The sequence below is a fragment of the Anticarsia gemmatalis genome, chromosome Z (genome assembly GCF_050436995.1).
Source record: "Anticarsia gemmatalis isolate Benzon Research Colony breed Stoneville strain chromosome Z, ilAntGemm2 primary, whole genome shotgun sequence".
Lineage (NCBI taxonomy): Eukaryota > Metazoa > Arthropoda > Insecta > Lepidoptera > Erebidae > Anticarsia > Anticarsia gemmatalis.
The window spans coordinates 3664067-3687613 of record NC_134776.1 but is presented as its reverse complement, the minus strand read 5'-3'; the positions used below and the strand labels follow the sequence as shown (position 1 = coordinate 3687613).

General features: G+C 35.8%; 1 protein-coding gene across 1 annotated transcript in view; it reads left to right on the top strand.

Moving 5' to 3' along the window:
• Nucleotides 1-23547, top strand: part of LOC142986139 (proton-coupled amino acid transporter-like protein acs) — a 91111-nt gene that overhangs the window by 30675 nt on the left and 36889 nt on the right. The window contains exon 2 of the mRNA XM_076134423.1: nt 12030-12116. Coding sequence (XP_075990538.1) covers nt 12040-12116 — 77 coding nt within the window. The 5' untranslated portion in view covers nt 12030-12039. The remainder of the gene's footprint in view (nt 1-12029; nt 12117-23547) is intronic.

Sequence of the window (23547 nt, the reverse complement as noted above, 5' to 3'; positions counted from 1 at the left end):
ACTTGGTAGATGAGCGCAGCAGATGGTCTTTCCTTTCCCTTCGACACACTTTATAAGTGCGCTTTTTTACACGCGATTGTTGTTTCATGCGTGATAGAGTGTGTGTGTAAAGGTGGCAATTGGTCCTTACAGTGTGGTATATTTAAGCATGTGTTTATATTTATACTCACAACCGCGGCTGCCATTCAATTACAATAACAATTGACATGCCATAACTGACCTGTCACAACAAAACTGACCTAGCGTGAGTCTAAGGACCAAACATTTATCTCTATAGTCCGTCAACTTAGTAGAGACCCTTGGCATGCACGATGTATTTTGATAGTAAACTAGCTTTTACCCGCGACTTCGTCCGCCATTTTCCCTTATGAATGCGTCATTTTCCCGGGGTAAAAAGAAGCCTATGTCCTTTCTCGGGTATCAAAATATCTCAGTCTCAGTCAAATTGGTTCAGTAGTTTAGGCGTGATTGAGTAACAGACAGACAGACAGAGTTACTTTCGCATTTATTATATTAGTACGGATAATCATGATGTGTACCACCAAAATAAATTATCTAATCGAACAGGCTACCGTCAGCTCTAATGTGTGGGGGTCACTGCTGTCCCGATTTCTTAGTTTTGTATTACTCCGCCAGCCGCGAATCTTTCGTTAAAGACTAAAAACTAAAAACTACTGGGTTAATAAAACAATATTACGTATATTCAAAGAAAATATATTTGCGGGCTTATCACGTATCTCATTTGACAACTAGTGGACGTCAAATTGACGGTCACTATTCAGTACATTACTGCTTTGAAATAACGTGTTAATCACTATAAATTAAGGGAGGAAACAATGTACAGCATAGTGGCTTTAACATACGTGATAGCTCCCTGGATACTAAAAACTGTTCGTGAAGTGTCAGTAAAATGGGATAGCCTGGAAAGTTTCACTTTATTAACGACTTTTTTTCTACTTTTCAAGCGATTTGAGCACCTCCATCTTTTGTTTGAAGTCGGGTGAAAAATATACCTTCACGCATCGGTTTAACCTGAAAGCGCAACAGAAAGACTGTCTTTGGCATTTATAATAAGTATTAGTAAACATTATTATCTCAGCAAATTGTAAATCTGAAGACATAGCTTGTTTGAGCACTTTAATCTCATAAACTATGAGTATTTACATGATTACTTATATTGTATTAAAATAAACAGCTACTAGGTTTATATACAGTTGAAGCGCTCAAAGCCAGTTGCGTTCACGATACGTAGGTTAAGCAACGCATAACGCGGTCGCTCTTTAGATGGGTCTCTTAGTGGCATTTGTTTCTTAGTGCTTCAGAGGGCACACCCAGTACCAGTTGTTATAAAAATACTGGCTTGTGCCCGTGGTTTCGTCTGTGTAATGACATAAGTGGCTTTTATTAGTCTACGAAGAGATAGTCGCGGGCAAGAACTATAGATCGCCAATGTATTGATAATAACTTATTTCCATAATAAGTAACAAATCTTCGTGCCGATATAAAGTAGTTGTATCTAACAACTCACCGTCAGCCGCACAGGACTGCGAGTAGTGCCAGTCACCTCTGACCGCCGCAAACCTTGCATATAAGGTTTTTCTTTCAAAAGACTCACTCCCTTACTCAGAATTGCTTGTGTCGCGGGGATTTTTACAAACATACAAACTATGTACACAAAATACAGACCCGAAACAATTATTAATGAATCGAAGAAATAATTGTTTCGTGTGGGAATCGAACCCATTACCTCCGACGCACTGGCAGCGCGCTGCGCCATTGAGGCCGTCAAGGAGTCCTCGCAAATAAGGTTCTCTACTAAGTTGTTGGACTATAGTAAAACATAATTGTTGTCGACATTAAAACATAGTCATTAGTATTTTACATAGCCTTGTGGTTTATAATTAGTTACAAACTCTAGCTGTAATTACCTCGCGATAGTTGACTTCACATAAAAACTTGACTATTTATTATACACCTGACTTACTCTTTACACATTTAAATGATTCTCAATGTTCTTAGTTTGTGGTCAAAGTAAATTTATTGGTTATGCTTAAAATTGCTTAATGGCACATCATTATTTTCTTGAAAAGTAAATTGAACGTAATTTGAACGTGTAATTTCCGCGATTCTCTTACACTATTGACTACCGACAACCAGCTAGCTATCGGAAAAAAATTGTATGACAATCGGTTCAGCGCCTCTAGTGGGCGATGTGGGAACTATTTTGGCAGTACATATATTTTAAATGTCAAACTTTTGATGCTCTATGGTTTCAATTGTAGAGAATTGTGCTACAGATCCGCGTGGCTCGCCTAATGTTTGTATACTAACGCTAAGCGGTCGGTAGCGCGTGTGTACAAACCGTAAAGATTAGCTATTAAAACCGCATTTACTGGTTTTATATTCACATCTAACACGTCATCTTCTATGTTTGCTGATATTCATTGAAAAATGTGCTTTGTATTTTTTGTAAGTACTACCTAAAGGCCTTGAAGTCGTTTCCAAAAAACCTATTTACTATGTTTTTTGTACTTTTTGCTCATAATTTTATTTGCTGTCTTAAAGGTTTTTTTTAACATTTTACGAGAAGGTATATATACAAAATCCTAAAATTCATAAAAAAATTAGCTCGAACCGGGAATCGAAACCAAGACCTCATCAGTAATCATAAACATACACTACAGCTGAGAGGGATTCAGAAACGCTCATTGACTAAGGCATTCTCTACCAGTCAACGTAATTATGGGTGATATACAGATAAAAAAATAAGTCTTCTTCTTTCTTGTCTTATGGTTAGTGGTCAACCTATTGTCAAAGTTGTACAAGCCGCCCGAGAGGCCTTTGACATGGCTTAACGACTGTTATTTTAGTAGATAACAGCCGGGACCGACTTTTTACGTGTCCTCCGAAACACGAAGACGCCCAGCTCGATTGCCACTTTGCGGTCACTCATCTATGGAATGACCGCGCCAAGAGTTGCTTAACCCACAGATCGTTTACCGACCGGTGAGCACAACTGGCTATGGGCGCCTCATAAATAATTAGGTGTACATGTTAACGCAGAGATTCTCAGTGATGCTTGGACACCGGTCGTGATTTTTTTGTAGGAAGTGTACGGGCACGTTCTGTAATGCGGCTGTAAGGCAGCACGTTTTCAAACATCGGCAGATATTTAGCAAGGGTTTAGGAATGTACAATATGCATATTAAGTGATATAGATGTGATTTATGTAAACAACATGTCTATCTATAAAATTCCAAAAGTACTAGATAATAATAATGACTACTGTTGGGCAACGGTTTCAACATGTAGCAAGGACTAAGGTCTTGGGTTTAAAGCAACGCCTTATTATTTCTAATACATACAAAACTTCGAAAAGTCACTGGTTGGCGGTTTCAAGGAGTTCTAACATCGATGTCACCAACCCGCCATTAGACGTCGACTATTTTTGTCGGCCATTTGTTATTCCAAAGATACCACATTGAAGCCAATAGCAAGCCATTGACATTATGTCGGCGGTAATGTTCAACTTTTATTTATTTATTTTCTATCTAAAATCAAAACAAACATGTCAGAACGACGCATCGAGCAATTTAGTTAGCACCCATGACCGGTAGATGGCAGCACATGTAGCATAATTTACTTACAGTCTGCCCGACCGGCGGGCGCGGCGACCCCCAGTTATTGCATTTCACTTTGCCAGTGCGCAGACAGACATGTGAACTGAATTATTATGAAACTACGATTTTCTCCACGTGCCACGATTTTCGGATGATAATCTAGGTTAAATATTAGACGTTTGGTGTCAATAAGTTATAAAATATACGATGACACATTTAGGCCAGTCTGTCTTTTTGAGAAACGAAGTCAAAGCAAGAGCGAAGAAAGGAGACAGCATTTGGAAAACTGAAATGACCATTTATGACAAAACATTAGGAAGAGATAACTAGCTTCAAATAAATGATTAACTAGTAATTATAAAAATATAGTTCTTATATTAATTATTCAAGAAGACTTAGTAGTATAGTAGACTCATCTTCTAGCGAAAAAATATCTAGGAGTAAAGATTTTAAATGAAAATGTAACACTAAAATCTAAACCGGTAGGTGCGATTTTGAATTCTCTGAAAGATTTTAAGGGTCAAGCTAAAGTACCCGCTTCCTACAATCCAGACAAACATTTCATCCTTTATTCACATTCATCCATCTTTTTATAAGCCAGCCAGCTACAAATACCACGCACCTGACTTTAAAGTGTAAATTATCGCAATTTTTACGAGGAAGTAACGCGAGATAAATATATTTATCTACGTACAATAGCGCAAATACATAAATTTCCCACGAATTTAAGCATAATCAAACAAAAATCACTCTGTGTACATTTTATTTTGACGCTCCGTCGCTTACTAAATACCCGTGTATTATATTTTAGACTAGTGTGACTGTATTCTTTTCTCAATAAATGACTTTGGGTATCGTTTTCGATAAAGGTATTATGATATTCTTGCTAAGTCTTCTCATAAGGCTCTACCCCCTTTCCGAGCTAGTGGTAGATTCAGTAATTGTAACGACTATCATAAGTGTCAATATTTGACCTAAATGAATAAATTATTTGATTTTCATTTTGATTTTGATGTTATAATACTATTCAGGATATGGTATCGTTTTAATAAATATTATGCTAGTTTTAATTTTGTGTTCCTTAAGGATATTCCAATTGTTGCTACGGCGATGGCGTTATATTATTACAGTAACTAACTATACTCGAAGGTCTCGACTTCTCGAGTTGTAATTCGAGTTTGGATAAGTTGGTAGTGAGATTTTTTGTCAAGAAAATTCTCAGAGATCGCTCTGAGTATGAAAGATGGGTCATAATTATATAAATATGCTTTTCAAAGGTCTTGAATATTATAGTAATTGTGTAATATTTTAGCTAGTAAAGATATAACAATATTAACATTTTAGTGTAGTAAAGTCTTGATTACAGTTAGTAATTCTACGTGAACAAACTCTCAGGCAAATGTTGGTAAAGTCTCACAAGTGCAAAATAACGTGTAGCTGATTATCTAATAGAGGTCCGGCAGTGAGTCCCAAATGAGGTAAATTGCCGGCACCGATCTGAACGTAATTGTGTTGGTAAAGGACCGCGTCTTCCCGCTTCTGACTAGCCATTTAACAAGTTTAATACTGCAAATATAGACCTTTTGTATGTATTTTAAGACTAGTGCATAAGGTTTAGTTGCTTCCTATGCTGACGTCGGTGGGTCGTATGCAAGGTTAGTCAGAGTATACCCTAAATTCGGGACATCACCTTGATTTTTGACCACAATGGATAAAATACATCTATTTGAAAAAAATATAATATGTTCAAAAAACATTTTTTTGGAACTTATTGTTGGAATGGATAGTGTTTAAGAATTTGAAGAAACTGCAGATTCTGATCAGTGTTTGTAAGTATCAAGTATATTTGAAGTGATTTTCTATGGGACCGTGCACATTGACAGTGCGTTGCAAAGCAGATTTTTCAATGCAATATTTCATACTAATGGTTTGCTTGACCGACGTACGTGACGTAACAGCGTAGGAGAAAAAGGAAGCCTTACGTATCGCGAGCAACTGCTAAGATATGATTTGACTAGTTTCTGCCTGTGACTTTGCCCGCGTTAATTTATTTTACACGCTTAAAAAGAAGTTAAGTTATAAATTATTTGTGTATGTGTATAAATGAAATTCAATTAATGTTAATCATCATTTTTAGTGCGGCAGTAGTCTTTTATTGATAAGAAAAGTACCTTTAGATTACGATGACGTAAGAGCTATGTGGTTAACTTAATGATGCATACATAATATATGCATGCAAAGCTATCCCTTTCCTTCATGTGGGTAGACAGAGACCAAAGAACGCCACAAAATAATGTATTTATAATATAAGACTAAGTACGCAGTACGTAATATAACTTTGTTTTGATTCATTTATGTAATTGCAGGTTATGAGAATATCCTGAAGAAAACTATAGATTACATTATATTTCCATGAACTGTATGTTTCAACAATATTTATATAATCGAAGTGAATTTTATAATATTTACAGTTTCAGATATTTCTTCACAATTAAAAACAATAGCGCAATATTCTTCATCATTTTACCATTTCTCACGACATCTACGAAAGCGAACAAATTGTTTAAAATAACTAAACCAAGATAAAAAATTGCGTAATTAAAAAAAAACATAATATTACTAGTAAAACTGTCAGTTTTGGTTCTAGGCTAATATAGTTAGCTAATTACTATTAGGTTCGCGCGACAAGAATCCTCGATTTAAAAGTTAGTTGAGTCCAGCTTAGCTAGAGGAGTTGTGATAGAAATAGGATCCCGTCCGGAGTGCAACTCATGGCATACGATTCCACAACCATAAGCCATAATGCCATTATTGAGATTGGCCGTAAATCACAGGTCGCATCTCTAACTATAAGGGGATCGATTGGAAATTGAACCCACGGCTCCCGCGTGCAAAGACGACCACTTTAACTACTGCGTCTATCGTCAAATTGCATACAGTTACCGGTTTCTACCTTTAACTTTATCCTCTTGAAAAAAAATCCCGGGCAAAAAGTAACCTATGTGTTTATCCAGTACTGCAGTTCGTTACAGTCGGTTCTGTCGAGTATCGAGAGTTTGACATTTTAAATGTACTGCAAAAATAGTTCTTACGGAGCTTAGTAGAGACGCTAAACAGATTTTCACGTAATTTTTCTCGATATTTAGCCGGTTGTCGGTAGTCGATAGTAGAGAAACCAGCGACGGACTACAAACTCTCTGAGTAACAAGCAAAACTGTGGAAGAGTAACAAACATACAAACGCACAAATTTCCGCATTTACAACATTAGTACCTACGACGTTATCAGAATTCGCGTGTTAAAACTAATCAGTATTACACTATTACTCCTGACCTAGTAACCTATTATTGTGAAGTATTCTCACTACAATGGAGCAAGTATGTCGACGTCACAATCCTCTTGAACATGTCAGCCAAGTTATTGTTCAATTGTCGTGATCCAGTATTAAATCATTGATTCTAGAGTTAGCTGATAGATTGTGGCTTAAAGCCGTATTGCTTATTTAATTAAGGCTTTCATCTAAGGTTAATGTTTTAGGTTAACTTATGGATATATGGATGATAAAAACAGAAACTTGTCAATTTTTATCCCAAATTGTATTACTTTTATAAAAATAAAATACCCTTGACTGTCCTACTGCTGGGCAAAAGTCTCTTCCCGTACGAGGAATGGGTTAGGGGCAGTCAATGCTATCTTGAAAAAAATATGAAAAGAGTCTGTTGCTTTTCCTTACTTTAAAAATGTGTCTCGATTGGGACTCGAACCCACTATAAGAAGTACAACAGTCATTACTGATTTATACTAAGCTGTAAAAGATTCTGAGAGAAGTAAAAAATCCTAAAGTATTAGAAATCAAACCCGGGCCTTCGAGATCAACAGTCGTATACACTACCACTAAGTTACTACAAAAGTAATCATACAAAATCTGGTTGATAAAGTAAATATTAGTTAATACTGCGACCGTGTTTGTGGTGCTAATACTACATAAATGCTGTACAAATATTAATGTAGTTGTTTGCGTTCTGATAATCGTACACAAACCAATGAACTCGCAATTCACGTTATTATAATTATTTTCAACTATAGGAAGAGGAAAAGTGTATATTTGCATACAAGTTTCTGTTACCGATTTCGTCTGCATTGAAAGAGTGTCTGAGTTACAAATGTGTGTAATAATGCAGGTTATAAACTAACTGTGAAACAAAATACGTTTAATCTATACTAATATTATAAACCTGAAGAGTTTGTTTGTTTGAACGCGCTAATCTCGGGAACTACTGGTCCGATGTGAAAAATTCTTTCAGTGTTAGATAGCCCATTTACCGAGGAAGGCTATAGGCTATATATCATCACGCTACGACCAATAGGAGCAGAGTAACAGTGAAAAATGTTACAAAAACGGGGAAAATTATGATTATCTTAAGTGACGCAAGCGAAGTTGCGGGGGTCAGCTAGTCGTTTATAAATGCGTGAAAGATAAACAAACTTTTGCATACCCTCAGCTCAACTTTTGTATTTATGATGGTTTTTTGAGTTCGGTTAGCGGACAACCAAGTTTCAGCGTTGCTTCGGCTTTCCTTCCCGAAAGACCTTTAACATGGTTAATACGGCTGTCTTTATTATCAACTATCACTCAACGGACTTTTTACATGCCCTCAGAAACACCATTAGTTCAAATACTATTTAGTGGCCACGCATCCCTGCAATGACCGTGCTATGGGTTGCTTAACCCATGCGCAACTGGTTATGAGCATTTCTATGTGGGTAGACAAGGTTTTACCCTTCCTATCCTATTCTAAAGGAATATCCGGAAAAAAATACGGTAGCAAAAATGTCTGCAAAAAATAGTTTAGTTAAGTATTTTTCCAATGCTTTAATGTTAAATACACATAATATTATAAAATGTGATGTTAGTTTTCACACCTTCGTCCATTACTGAACAAGTAAACAGTTTACGAGAAATATCGAATAAATATTAAATCTAAAAATATAATATTCTTAGAACTAGTTTTAAATATTTGTATAGCGACTTCAAATAGCTGACTATTGGTGATATATAAATATTTATGTACGAAGATGGCCGTCGTGTCCTATTCCCCCTTCCGTGAAATTTAATGTAGCCACAAGTATTCTGAAAAATATACTTACTGCGGTTGATCACGTGGTTTTGAATTTTATTTCCAGAAAGTGAAAGGTGAATGACCTAGATACTACCCGGTTTCTCTCGTTAATCGGTCAAGCTTAAAGATTAAAGGTCAATTTCAGTTTAGAAAGAAGTGTTAGATAACTTATCTGCTAGATAAAGTAAGACAAAATGTACCACTGTCAAAGTTACATCTGATAGTTATTAAGACGAGGCGAAACTGCGCCATAATATAATATAACAAAGATTTTAAACTATCTACGTAGCTATTAGAAATATTCTATAATTGTTTTTGTTTCTAAATATTAATAGAATTTTTTTATCAAACATTTTGCTTCTGTTCCAAAATACTTAAAACCATAAGGTTCAACTATTAGGTCCTGGAAAAAGTCTTTTCGCATTATAGTATGTATGAACTGGTAATAAAATCTTTTCTCTACACAAAAAAGCTCGATATCTGGGTACCTCACGAGCTCACTGAAAGAAACCTAATGAACCGTGTACTCATTTGTGATTCTTGAAGCCCAAGAGATTTTATTAAACGTTCATACATACTACATATAATCCGAAAAGTCTTTTTCCTCGACCAATATTATATTCCGAAACACCGGAAAGGGCCAACGTAAATACTACCCTTGCATATAACTATTTTATAAATCACAATATCGAGTTTAATAATAAACAGTTTTATAACAACAGTATAACATATTGTGTTTTCAATATAGCCACATAAAGCCTCCCAAGAGTCACTATAGCTCATTTTACCTGGCCTAGGAACGAACCCGGAACGACGTCAAAGCACTCAGGAACAAACGATATTAAAACATAGGTACGCGATGGAAAATTTTATAAAATTCCTCTTATTAATCATTTTTGCATTAGATGACATTTCAAGGCAATATAAATATTACATATTTAATTTTGTTTTTTTGCTCGTGGCTTAGTTAACGACAGCCGCGCGGATCGATCTCTGAGGTTAAGTCACGCTTGCCGAGGTTGTTCTGTGGATGGGTGACCATCTTACACATATCGAGTTCCTCCGTGTTTCGGAAGGCCCGATATATAGTAATTTTCGAAGATCTTTGACAGTCGTTAACAGTAATCAGAAGCTTAAAAGTCTAACAACCAGTCTTACCTAAGGGTATCGTGTTATATCCCATGTAACTGGGTTGTGGTGGTCAGATAGGCAGTTGCTCCATGTAAAAACACCGGAATTCAGCTGCATCCGGTAAGACTGGAAGCCGACTCCAACATAGTTTGGAAAAAAGGCTAAGCTGATATATATATTTGTTTTTTTTACCATCAGTATGATATTTGCTCTTTCCTAATGAAATTTTGTGGCTTGTTACCGTACGTTGACTTTGAAACTTGATTGAATGAGAGTTTCATAGGCAGGTAATCTTATTAACGGCCGTCTATAAAGAGATCTTATAAAGGTCAAAGTCAAGGCGTGGGATAAATAATGTAGAGACGGTAGTTAAAACACATTTGAATTGATTACAGTCACTGTTGGACAAGGGTGAGGAGGGGAGGAGGAGGAGAGGTTAAGGCTTTATTGCTGGCCAAGTGAGGGTTGATCGGTCAAGAAATTATAGGAATAAAATTATGGCTAAAAATCATTTGTACCTTATTATAGTTATGTTAATTATAGTTATAGCTAGTGTTAAGAGTGTAGTTTATTTTTTGTTTGAACAGTGAATTTTGGCAATTTTCTTCCTACTTTTATACCCCGTTGTCACCTTGGGGGACAGTGTTAGAGGGGACAACTGGGAATATACCACTGCGTCGTGGGTTCGTATCCTCACGGAGCAATTATTTGTGCGATCCACAAATATTTGTTTCGGGTCTGGTTGTACTTTGTGTCCGTTGTTCGTATGTTTGTTAAGTCTCCGTGACTCAAGACCAATTCTTAGTGCGGAGTTGTCTTAAAAAAAGCAAAAAAATATAAATATTCAGATATCTTTTAATAAGAAATTTAATAAAAAAATTAGGCTGAGTAGTAGTTACTAGCTTTTTATATAATCCTCTACACCATTAATTATGTAGCCAAAATTCAATATACCACAAAGAAAATCATTTTTACCACCCAAGAATCGAACCAACCATTTCGTCTTCAATGACATAATAAACGCGTGTCATATCACAATATTATGAAATACATTTGGAGATATCTTCAAGTGCGCCTTTCGAAAGGCTTGATACTGATAAAAATATAATACGTACTGATAAGAGCAGATAGTGATAACGTGTGATGAGAGGTCAAGGACGGTTCATGATGTCTAGACTGTGATGAACCTATACATACCTATATTTAAAGTGCTTCGTTGCTATCCAAAGCGGGCTGTCACCGGCTGGGACGCGGAGTATCCAATTGGAGGTACCGCGTCCTGGCCACTTTATGGTGACTGTTGAAGGAACACCGTCAGGTTTTTAGTCGGTATACCCAAATTTAAAAGCCGGAACGCCTAGCCGGCGGGAGAGCCAGACAAACCCCCGCTACCTCCCTGGAGCGGGACATGCAGTAATGCATTTTCCTGACGAAAAAAAAGGTGGAAAACACTTGAACATACTTGCATCAAGTGAAATGCAATTTTGTTAGTATGTTTTTAAATAAGAATGACAAATTATGATAATGAGATATTTTATGATGCCTTATTTTAATATTTTTCTTTGTATATAGTTAGGTTGTATATGTAAGTTAAATAAAAAATAAAAAAACATTAATTTTATAAGAATGTAATAGTGAAGACTATTCCTTAATTTATTATAAAGAAATTACCCTGTTTTGGTTTAAACATTAATATTTTTAGTTTAGATAATTCTTTATTGAACAAATATTTATGGGACAGTTAAAATGATAATTGCGTGTTATGGCTTCAGCGAAATTCAGCTATTTGAAGTCGTATATTTGAATAGGAAAAAGATAAACTTATTAAAATTTGTGGACTTGTGGCCTTCTGAAAAAAAATATGTTGGTATTAAAGGTACCTACTGATTTGTCCTGATTATTAAATTCATTCAATCTATTTTACCTCGACGCAATAACCGATGCGCTGCGTGTGGTGTGTTCGAATCCCATCCAAATATTTGCGTGATGAGCACGAGTATCTGTTCTGAGCCTGTTAATAAATCTGTATAAGTATGTATTTAGACGTATATAAGTATATTTATCAGTTATTTGTTTACCATAGTACAAGCTCTGCTTAGTTTGGAATCAAATGACCGTGTGTGAGTTAGTGATATTTATTAATAAAATTATTGTTTCAGGTAAAGAAGAATGACGCCTGAAAACAATGGCGTCCAAGTAAGCGCGATCAGCGGAAACATTGTACCTTATCAATGTCAAGATGTCAAGTAAGTCTCCCTTCTACCCACTGCTTACTTAGCAAAGGCATATTACTTAGCTATAGTAGCATAACTTACATACCTACATACCTACCCACTCGTGGACATCATTTTACTGAAGTGTTTGATAGAAGTTTGAAAGTGAAAAAGTCTCCAAGCAGGAAAACTCCGCAGATTTCAGCCGCCCCCATAAACAAGGGAGTGACATTGTAAATTGTTTTTGATACACTTCTACGCTTTCGGGTATGGCGGTATTATTTTGTATCATTGACTGTCATAATGATTTGAATTGATTTTGACAGCCAAGATTATAAAAATTCAATAAGGTAAAAAAACATTTTCAAATACTTCTGCAAACAATTTTCAATACCTACTATAAAATGTCTCTTACGCCACTCTATACCTAGCTCACTACTAATAGGAAGTCGGCCCTCAGTTTGCCGACCAATGAGTTATTAAATCAAACAAATAAATAAATTCTGCATTCCTCGTCCGAAGCACGGAGACGCACTTCAAAACGACCACTATTCAATGGAAAAATCATTTATATCTAGATATTTTTCCTTGCACTGTAATGTACTAGCGCGGTCAGTGACCTACCTTTTCTAAGAAAAAATATTTATAGGGAACGATATTGTATTGTGATACTACTAACCTATGGCAAGCTTTGTCTTTTAAAAGGGTCGGTAATGTGTGACCGAGATAGAAAAACAGAATAAAGGAGCGGTCAAATCAAGACAAATAAAATTTAGTAACTCGAGGATAAAACTGCAAATGGACACGAAAAACACTGAATTGGGGTTCACATCATGACAATAATTTGGTTAATTGTTGTACACATGTTTCTTGTTTGCTTCTTAGTTTAGCGTCTAAATTAATGTGTTCGGACCAAAGACGTTATTCCCGAATTTCCTTCTAGAATTTCAACGCTCGTATCTAGGAAGATGAGGTCGCAAACCTCTGTGCCTTGCAGAGCGCATAAATACAGCTCACCGGTCGGGTCGGTTCCCACCGTATCGGTTCTTGTGATGTAGCAGACAGTGTTCCGGTATATTGTGCACAAATTTGGACACCACAAACACAGTTTGAACGTCGTCAGTGCGACCGCGGCATAAGCTCGGAGTCTTGAGATATTGTGTTGCACACGTCCTGTTACAATAAGGTGTATGACCCATCCTTCAACTTCGACCTACTTGTACAGTCCATATAAATCTAGGTTCCTTGTGACGCCATTCGCTATTCCTTCATTTAATTAATACTAGTTTCTATTTACGAGTGGAGATTTTCCGAGATAAAAGGTATTCAGATCGAAGTTACTACTCGTAAATACATCCTTTACGCTACAAAATATCTCTGTAAACTATCTCTGCTTCAAATTAGTTCGACTTAACGCGGAATTTAATTTACAACATCCTTGTTGTTTCTCCCGTTCTGCGTTTGTTTTTCTACATTTCTCGAAGATGTATTTCAGAACAAACGTTATTCAAAACCGGCAAATGATTCTACTAAAAAAATCTGAATAATTCTAAGACGACGGCGACATCCGTGGCGCGGTGGTAAATCCGATGAACGCAATGCTCGCACTACGTCCGGGATACTTTTAAGCAGTGCCATATTAAACAGAATTGAATACTTGTGCGGCCTACCAGTTATCGTTTTGAATCGGGTAGAATTTTGTGTCATATTATGTTACGCAAGTCGGAGTGCGTATAGCTCCGCCGCGACTTGCTCCGAAACGCTCTGAAACAATGACCTAGGGCTTGACGCGTGCCCTCGTTCCGGCAGCCCATATGTAGGAGCCCGTAGCACTCTTCTGGTCAGCTATAAAACTAACCTTAGAGTGGTCATGGATGTTTTAAAGTAAAATAATGTTAAACTGTTTTCTTGAAAACTTATGAGAATTATTATTAATTTTATTGGTTAGACACTACAAAAACCGACGTGTAAGCTACAAATACAATCATTTAATTTTAAAACTGTATTTTAGTTAAAACTTTTACAAGTAATGAAAGCTTACACGATGTATATTAGAAAAATCTAAGTAATATTTTGTACATTGGTCTTAAGAACCGATTTTTTAATCTCACTCGTCTTTTCAATCAGTTCTGTGTGCGTATAATATTAGTAAGGCCGCTATAACTAGCGAATCTATAAAAGTGCAAATAAAATATTTTTTTGCAAGGTTCTCAGTAGTTTATTTCGACATTTTCCTTGTATTTTACGAGGTGCATAACACGTCTTCTAGTCAAAAAACAAGACAATATTTCTGTCATACCCTAAATAACTTCAAATATGTTACCGTTTCCGAAACAGCAACGATCTGTATACAGGGTGTGGCGTAAATAATGGATAATCCTTTACCAGCGGATGGGCGACCACCCAACTGATATAAAAATTTAAATTTATCTCTGGCACAAGTATCATAGGTTTTGAGATTTTGGCCATTTTCTGTGTATTTTAAGAAAGCGATTTACGCTCGTTCTTTTTGGTGCTGTGATCACAATTTAAGGCTGTTTTTTATTCCGTTTTTTGCAAATAAATCCTGAATAGATATGTACCTAATATCTTGTTTTTTTTATTACTACTTGTTTTTTATTTAAATTATGCATTCAAAGTTAAATTTTATAATCTTTCAAAACTTTTGTGCAACTTTGAGCACTTGTGGTGAAAGCAAGTATATATATAGCAGTGGTTCTAAATGTTGTTCAGTGTGCGTTCAGTTTATTAAGAAATCAAACACAATTTAAAGGATCCCCAAATAACTAAAACAGGGACATCTGATACTAATTAAGGAAGGGTTTAGTTACTTGCATTTATTTTTTTAAATATAAGAAATAAAAAGTATTACTTATAAAAAGAGATTATGTTCAAGGCAAGAACGCGGACCTTCCTACGTACTCGTGGCCCCTCAGGGGTCCGCATATCAAAGGTTAAGAAACACTGATGTACAGGATGTAGACGTTACTTCTATAGTGTTGTCAAGACAATGTGTTGACATTTATTTCATTTTCCGATATTTAATTAATGTTATTTATTAAATACAATACAGACACATATAAACAACGTTAATCCCAATTACTGTGCTGCTGTAAGTCAGCACCGGACGTCGTGGGTTCGATATCCGTCTTATTCACCCGGCGGAATAATGAACGGATGAGTATTTTATATATTAATATCGACAGGATATCTCTCAGACTTGAGGGGTCAATAAACAGTTCATGAAGAAAGAAAATACTCCCACCTGGATTCTCTACTTCTATCAACTACCTACAACCGGTAAGTCATTGAGAAATGTTGTATGAACATCTGATCAGCGCCTTTGACGGGCGTCGCAGGAACTATTTTGGCAGTACATTTTAAATGTCAAACTTTTGATACTCGACAGTACCGGCTGTTGAGAATCGCGCCACTGTACTTAATTCGTGTGAGGAACTTTGTCAGTCAGAGTTTGACTAACGTTATGTTTGTAGTATAGACATGATAGTGAGCTTTGTATGCAAAGTTCGCGGCTGGTAGAGAAATACAGAATTCAGAATTTAGAACATCATTGACCCGCGGGCCGTGGCTTGATTCAATCAGTTACTTGATTTTGGAAATGACGTAATTCGAAATTACAATCTAGGTAATTGTGCATTTCGAGGCTGTTTACTGGGTATTATTGTTTTGGTTAAGAGGAAAGTTGGGAACCTGTAGTTAAACAATTAAAGATGGCTTACAAAGTCATCCTGCTCTTGTATAATAAAAAACCGCTAGATAACTGTATAAAATAATACATTACATGTTATCCCTGAAAAGCGGGACATAACTAGTTATCTTAAACGGAACATATTTGCTAAACCGCGACAGAAGTTCTCGCCAGAAGCAGAAAAACAGATGTGCTCAAAGCGACACAGACTTACCCTAAGCGGGACCTATAGAATTTTAGACCTATAGAACGGCTTAGGTAGGCACTAGAAAAAAGAAAGCTTTATTATGGCACACATTAGGTATTGCTCGCAATTTCTTTCTCGTTAAAAAAATATCGGGGTAAAAAATAATTGTTAATGCAGGGTATAAACTATCAGCACACCAACGTTGGTATATGAAAATCCGTTTAGTATTTTTTGCGTGAAAGAGCAACAGACATCCAAATACAAAATTACAACCAACTTTTCGCTTTCATAGAAGAATATTACTGCAACACACATTTATTACACCTAGGTACTATGACAATTTAAAAAAATGCTTTATAGAAGTACCATCAACTAAGATATTGCTTACATTATTCATGACACGTAGTAGAAACGAAAGCGTAGGCAAAACCATCAAGAAAATATAACATCCATAGGACACCACAACACCACGGCACGTGAAGGCAAAGTGGCGATACCTCTTATAATTTACAAGGACATTCTACGTTAACGGACTTAGTGCGTCCTTTGACGTTTGACGGTCACGGCCATTTAGCAGCAACAAGATTAAGAAACATCCGGCTCTAGAGCCTAGACTCTTGGCCGCCTACCCACTGCCTATTAAGTAGAAATAACTTAGTATTTATCAAGTCAACCGGTTTCATACACTAGGTACTGCCCGCAACTTCGCCCGCGGAAAAAAAAATCCAGGGTAAAAATTTAATATGAGTGTATATGATATTTTTTTGTTAATCTAGGTAATAAGCTATTAGGGAGTATTACAAATTTCATTAAAATCCGTCCAGCAAATTTTTCATGAAAGAGTTACAAGCATACATATTATGTACATCCATCTTAAAAAAACTTTCGCATTTATAACATTATTAGGATTAAAAAATATTTATTGGACCATAGTACCTACTCTTTTGAAGCCAGTAAAAGTAGCACTCGTAGCCAGTTGCCATCATCAGTTGGTAAACGATCTGTTTAGTAACGCTTGTATTGTGGCTTGCATTTGAACGTAGCGTCACTGTGGGCACGTAAAATGACAGTCGCCGTTGTCAGTTCAGATAACCGTCGTAGAGCCAATCTCCTATCGGGCGCTTTGAATAACTTAGATTCTAGGTGGACCAACCATACGATAAAATATATAAATCAGTCCAGACGATATTCAAATACAAATGGTAAACCGCTCAGGATTATTTCTTTTCCGTCCGCTAACAACTATGGATTCAATAAATAAATAGTATTCCCATTTTTCTCCAATTAACGTTTATTTGAAGTAAGAAATGCAGTAAACTGGGCCAGCTCAATGCATTTTATAAGACGAGAAATTGAAAAAGAGAGAGCAGGACGGCACTATACAAAAGTCAGAGAAAGATAGTGAGGTCAGATATGCTGTATATTTGTAATAAGTTTAACTAATTTATTCGTAACGTTTACATAAATTGTTTGAAAGCTTTGTTTCAGATATTTTCATCTTACTATAAGCCTTTAGCTATCAATAACATACAAACACCCTGAGGTTTAGGCTTATTGTGTTAGAAATATGTACATCCACGTTTCGTCGTTAACAATGATACACCCGTATAATAGGATGCGAGTCTATTCCCGGACACGATACCAAACTCCGCTCTACTATTAAGAAATTTTCTAAATTAAATTAGAAAAGACCAATAGGCTTTAGCCCGACTCTGAAGTCAAACCTCACTGACTGCCTCCGTGGCGCAGTGGTTTAGGTCGCCACGCCGATACCACTGCAACGGGAGGTCGTGGGTTCGATTCCCACACGGGACAATTATTTGTGCGATCCACAACTAATTGTTTCGGGTCTGGTTGTGCTTTGTGTCCGTTGTTTGTATGTTTGTAAAAGTCCCCGCGACACAAGAGCAATTCTTAGTGCGGGAGTTGTCTTTTTTATAAAAAAAAAAAAAAAAAAAAAAAAACCCGAACCATCGTGATCAGCAAACTGTCTGATGTATTACCGACCGCGCCACAGAGGCCGTAACAAAGAAATTTTGAGTTATTCTATAATGGAGCGACTGTTCAATTCTTGTGTGTTTCGAACTCTTCTGAAATACTTGCATCCTGCAACCGTGAAAACTGAAGCCCAAGAATTATTACTTTAACCGATCCGCAAATTGCATCAAAGACTGCTATTACACAAAAATGATAAAAGGACATGTTCAACCAACCTCTATATGGTCATCCATCTAAGTACCTTCTGTTCAGCCTTACTTTCCATGTACGGTCACCCATCTATAAACCAACCGCGGCAAAGATCAACCAATAGTTTATCTTACAACCGCCTCATTAATACGAACGTCAGAACGTCTAATCTATACTAATATTATAAAGCTGAAGAGTTTGTTTGTTTGTTTGTTTGAACGCGCTAATCTCAGGAACTACTGGTCCGATTTGAAAAATTCTTTCAGTGTCAGATAGTCCATTCATCGAGGAAGGTTATAGGCTATATATCATCGCGCTACTACCAATAGGAGCAGAGTACCAGTGAAAAATGTTACAAAAACGGGGAAAATTATGAGTCTCTTATGTGACGCAAGCGAAGTTGCGCGGGTCAGCTAGTTACTAATAATTAACACGACTGTCAATTATGGGAACAATGTAATTAATTATCGCATGAGAAATATTTGATGTCCGGTAGCAAACGGCAGACGGTAAAAAATCTCTGCGCGAATTAGGAATCAAACTTGGGATATCGTGTTTGGCAGTACTGGGCTAGATGTTGTCAGAAATTAATCTAGGCGTATTAAGGGGAAACCAGTAGAGACTGATCATAAAAAATAAATATTTTTTTTTATTTCAATTACATAAGTGCAAAACATTACATGATTTGGAGTCGCCATTTAAGCAAAGGGATTGCTTATATTAGGAAAGCTTGTAGTAGAGACTGATCAGAAAATATACTTCTTCATTGCATAAATTGTTACTATAAGTACAGAATAATAACATCTTATATGTTAGATATACAAAAATGAATCCCAATTTCCCTCAGTCACGCCATCACGCGTGAACGGCTGGACTGATTTCACTAATTCCTTTTTTACGGAGAAAAAAAGATTTACGAATTACTTGTTAAAAATCGGCTGTTAGGCGATACGAAGTTTACGGGGTCGGCTAGTAAATAATATAGATATATAAATTTAACCCATTAAAGTCCCACTGCTGGGTATGTGTCTCCTACCGGAATAAGGGAGGGGTTAGGCCTTGAGTACACTACGCTGGCCAAGTGCGGGTTGGGGACTTTGCATAAGTGTTCTAAAGAACTCTCAGGCTTATAAGATTGCATCACGATGTTTTCCCCGCGAAATTTGCAATTCTCCAGATTCAATCAGCACTTAAACTATCCAGACTGTAGAAAGGTTAAACGTACTTCTGTATCGTGATTCTCCAGTGCTATCCACTGGCAGGCGTGTTTCGTAGGAAGTATTTGGCAACAACATGTATCTCTCTCTCTATATGAATCCTATATCATTTAAATTTAAATGTATACATATATTAAAAAGAGGTTAATGGGTCAGGTTAAGATATTGTAAATGCATGTGATCTACTTATATAAAATCTAGGGTATACGACTCTACGTACATATCTTTCAATAGAATTATACAGTTCTTTAGTACGTTTCCGCTTGCAATAAACCTACTAAGCTATCTATCTGCTTATCGTTTGAACGACACAATGCTTTATATCTTTTCGTTTCAAAATGTTTAGAGGATTACATTCTTATCCCATACTCCTCTAAGGTTGTACTTGAAAGTAGCAATTTAGGTAGTATATTTTTCATTTTTTATTATACTAGCTGACTGGGCAAAGGTTTTCAAAATAGTGCCACTTAGAGGTATGAAAAAAAGATGTTGGTCGATTCTCAGACCTACTCAATATGCTCACAAAATTTCATGGGAATCGGTCAAGCCGTTTCGGAGGAGTACGTATAAGATTTGTTTGACATAACATGGTAACAGCTATATTTTTACTCAGATGTATACAATTTTCTTACTTGGGCTGCCTCATTGAAGCATTCTCTAGCGCATCGAACTACTAGATCATGAGGTCTCGGATCAATAATGGGACTTACATTAATAATGTCGAAACGTGGTTATTTTTTGTATTCCATATGTACTTAGTTTATAACTTGATTCAAAACATAGAAAATTTTTAACCCCGGGAAATATTTTCATACAGATGAAATCGCGAGTAATAACTAGTATAGTATATAATAAACGTGAGCGCTATAATAATTTACCCCCTATTTCACGTAAACAGAATCTATTTAATATTGAATATAATTTACGAAATGTGGGCTAAATATAGTTTGTAATCAAATACGATATTGAGTTTAGACATAAGTAATTACAAATTGCTGTATCGGTTAATTCAACTGATAAAATTATAACTAAACTCTGCAAACATACTATCGTTACTGGACGGGCAAAATACGCTGTGTTTAAGTTTTGGAAAATGATGCAGTTTTATTTCTTTTCGATACCATACTGTAAAAAGGAAATATCGTTCATTAAAGAGTTAGTAAAAATAAAATATTTGGTGTTTTTGGCAATTTTCTGAGAAAATCAGGTTTTTGTGTGCTGCGTAAAGTATATAAAGAAAGACACTTAGGGATTTTTGCTCGCTGCAACAATATATACGTAAAATATAAAACTTATGAAATTCTCCTAGGTTCGTAGTCCTGTGCATTGTTGTCCATTTGGAACATTCCCAGAATGGTGGCAGCAATATTTAGCAATAGCTTATATTTATTTGCCTAGTAAAACCGATCCAAAAGGGCGAAGGCTCTATTAGTACATTTTGTCACTTGTCGTCTAATAATCCAAACAAAGGAAATGTTTTTTTATAATAGGTATTTCTCAATATAAAAATACATAATAGTTATTACGAACTAATACGCCTATTATGGTGTTTTACACAATAACTTCCCATGCAATTATGTTGAGCACCGTTCATACTAGGTGTAAAATGCCGGTGGCGGTGTGAGCGGAAAAATCGTTTTGACCAAAGTTTGGAAGTATTCGTTTTGCCGTGATTCTCACGAAAAAGACAGCGTGTCAGTAGCGCGATTCTCTGTAGTCAGTACTAGCGAGTATCGAGAATTTGAGATTTAAAATGTAGCTATTTATTTATTTGTTCCTACGGCCCTTGCCAGAAGCTGATCTGATTTTCATTAAACATTTCTCGAGCGAGCCGGTTATCAATAGTCGATAGTGGTAAAGATTTGCGCTACTGCTTTGCATTTGTTTATCAAAATTAAAATCTAATATCGAATAATGTACGGAGGGCGACAAATAATATAATCAATAGAATAATGTTTACTGAATCTTTTCTAAAAATGGTGAAATATTGTCCATAACTAATTTTGATACTATAATAAACTTTAATACATATTTTATGTACGTACAATTTGTGAATGATGTCCAATATGTGCATGTCTGTAATCGGCATAAGCATTCGTTTTTGTATCAACCACAGAAATAAGAGTCATTATTGATGTTTATCTTGTTGAGATGTATTAATTACTGTAATAAATACTATATTATTAATGTCAATGTAATATACTATACCGTATTAAATACTAGTATACTTACAGTCAACCTGGGTAACTTTTAATCACTTGGGTAGCATTGACAGTGGGAATTTGAGCTAGTTTCCAAAAATTTTTCATATGAAACCAACACAATTCATAAAAGATTGCAAAACTAAAATAAACCTTTATCATTTGTGTTGGTTTCATATGAAAAAAATAATCGAAACTAGTTCAAATTCCCACTGTCAATGTTACCCAAATGATTCTAAGTTACCCAAATTGACCTTATTATACTTATTAGTTTCTTATAAAATAAGTATAAATTTAGATCCATAATCCACGTGTTGTATTATAAGGTAAGTTAATATTTCGTTCCGCTTACGTCTCCTATTGTGCAGACGCAGACACCGCATCTGTTCATCGCCGAGTTGTTCCTACATGACATTTTATACGGAGCCATAGGTTTCGTAGATACGTACCTATTGCATCAAATTATTGTAATGATTTTGGTTTGAGTTTTCATTACCAATTAACATTTTTTTTTGTTATATCATATTATAGTTACTTAATCTGATTAAAAGTTTAGGTGACAAAGACACATACATTGAATCACGCCTTTTTCCTATAAAGGTAGACTATAACCAGAGAACGCCACTTGATCCTACATTAGTAAGTTATTCGTTTAAAACTACCATCGTACTCAAAACGCATGAAAATCAATTCTAGCTATCGCCTTTTAAAAAATCTGTGGACTACTATATAATTATTTGAAATGTAATAAATATAGGTAACGTCCAAACTTGCTTCAGTTGCCTACCTTTTCATTTAGTGTCTGGCAGTGGTATCTTGAAAGGTTCATTCAATAGTATCGAACCATATCGTCTCTCAGAAATTCGCCTAACTTAAATGGGATTGGCCGGTTACGTATATGTGTCTTAAGAGCAGTGGGTTTAAACTATCACGAAATAGATCTCACAAAATTCTGGTCGACGTCGTGGTAGAGCAAACCGAAGGTGGTGAGACGCACTCGACTCGTAAAGTCAGCTCCAAAAGTAGCTGATCATACTCAATCTTTTGAAACCTTATGTACTGAAGTGTGCTCATTATTCCATGGAAGAAAACATTTGCCATTGATTGAATAATTCTAACTTATTCTACCTGATTTTGTTGTCAAATAATGTGGACACTTCAGTATATAGGGTTTCAAAAGATTGAGTATCCTCAGCTACTTTTGGAGCTGACTGTACCAGATCGACTGGCAGAGACTGACTCAATACAGAAGTGCCTGAACAATGATGTTTGAAAAAACTGAGCAGATTTTGAAAGGTACACAGATAGTTTATAACCTATAGGAACACAAACAATGCTTTTAGGGAAATCTTTTCAAGTAAATGCAGTCACGAGCTGAAGCTGGAATATAATTATACTTACTGGTAAATATTACGAACAATCTTTGGTAAGAAGCGATCATTAAAAAATAAATAACAAGAACAGAAAACTAACTGACTTAACTAAGCACCATTACCTGCCAATAAGCATCAACTTAAAAGGGGAACGTTAAAGTTTTAAATAAAAAAGTGCAAACGATCTCAACTTACTGAATCACTGAATCCGTAGTAAGTAATATTTTTATCGTTCGCGTCAAATGATCCGACTAAGTTATATCTAAGTGTCCTACTTGTCCCGGGTAAAAATAAGATGAAGGATTTATCTCTAGTTGCCTGTTAGATTTCATTTAAAAGGTTACAGCTAGTTGTTGAACTTTGTCCTGCTTTCTACTGAGTACTGCCTGGGGGCTTGCACAGGTTTATTTTATTACTACTTAAGTAAACAGTATGCTTTTGAAAGAATTCCTTTTATAAAGTACATTTTATTTATTAATTTAAGAACTTTGTAAGCAGATGTAAAGTCAGATAAATAACAATGGCATTCTGCACCGGTTTACTAGATGATATAAGAGTAAGAGAGCGAAGCGAAACGATTACTGAATAGC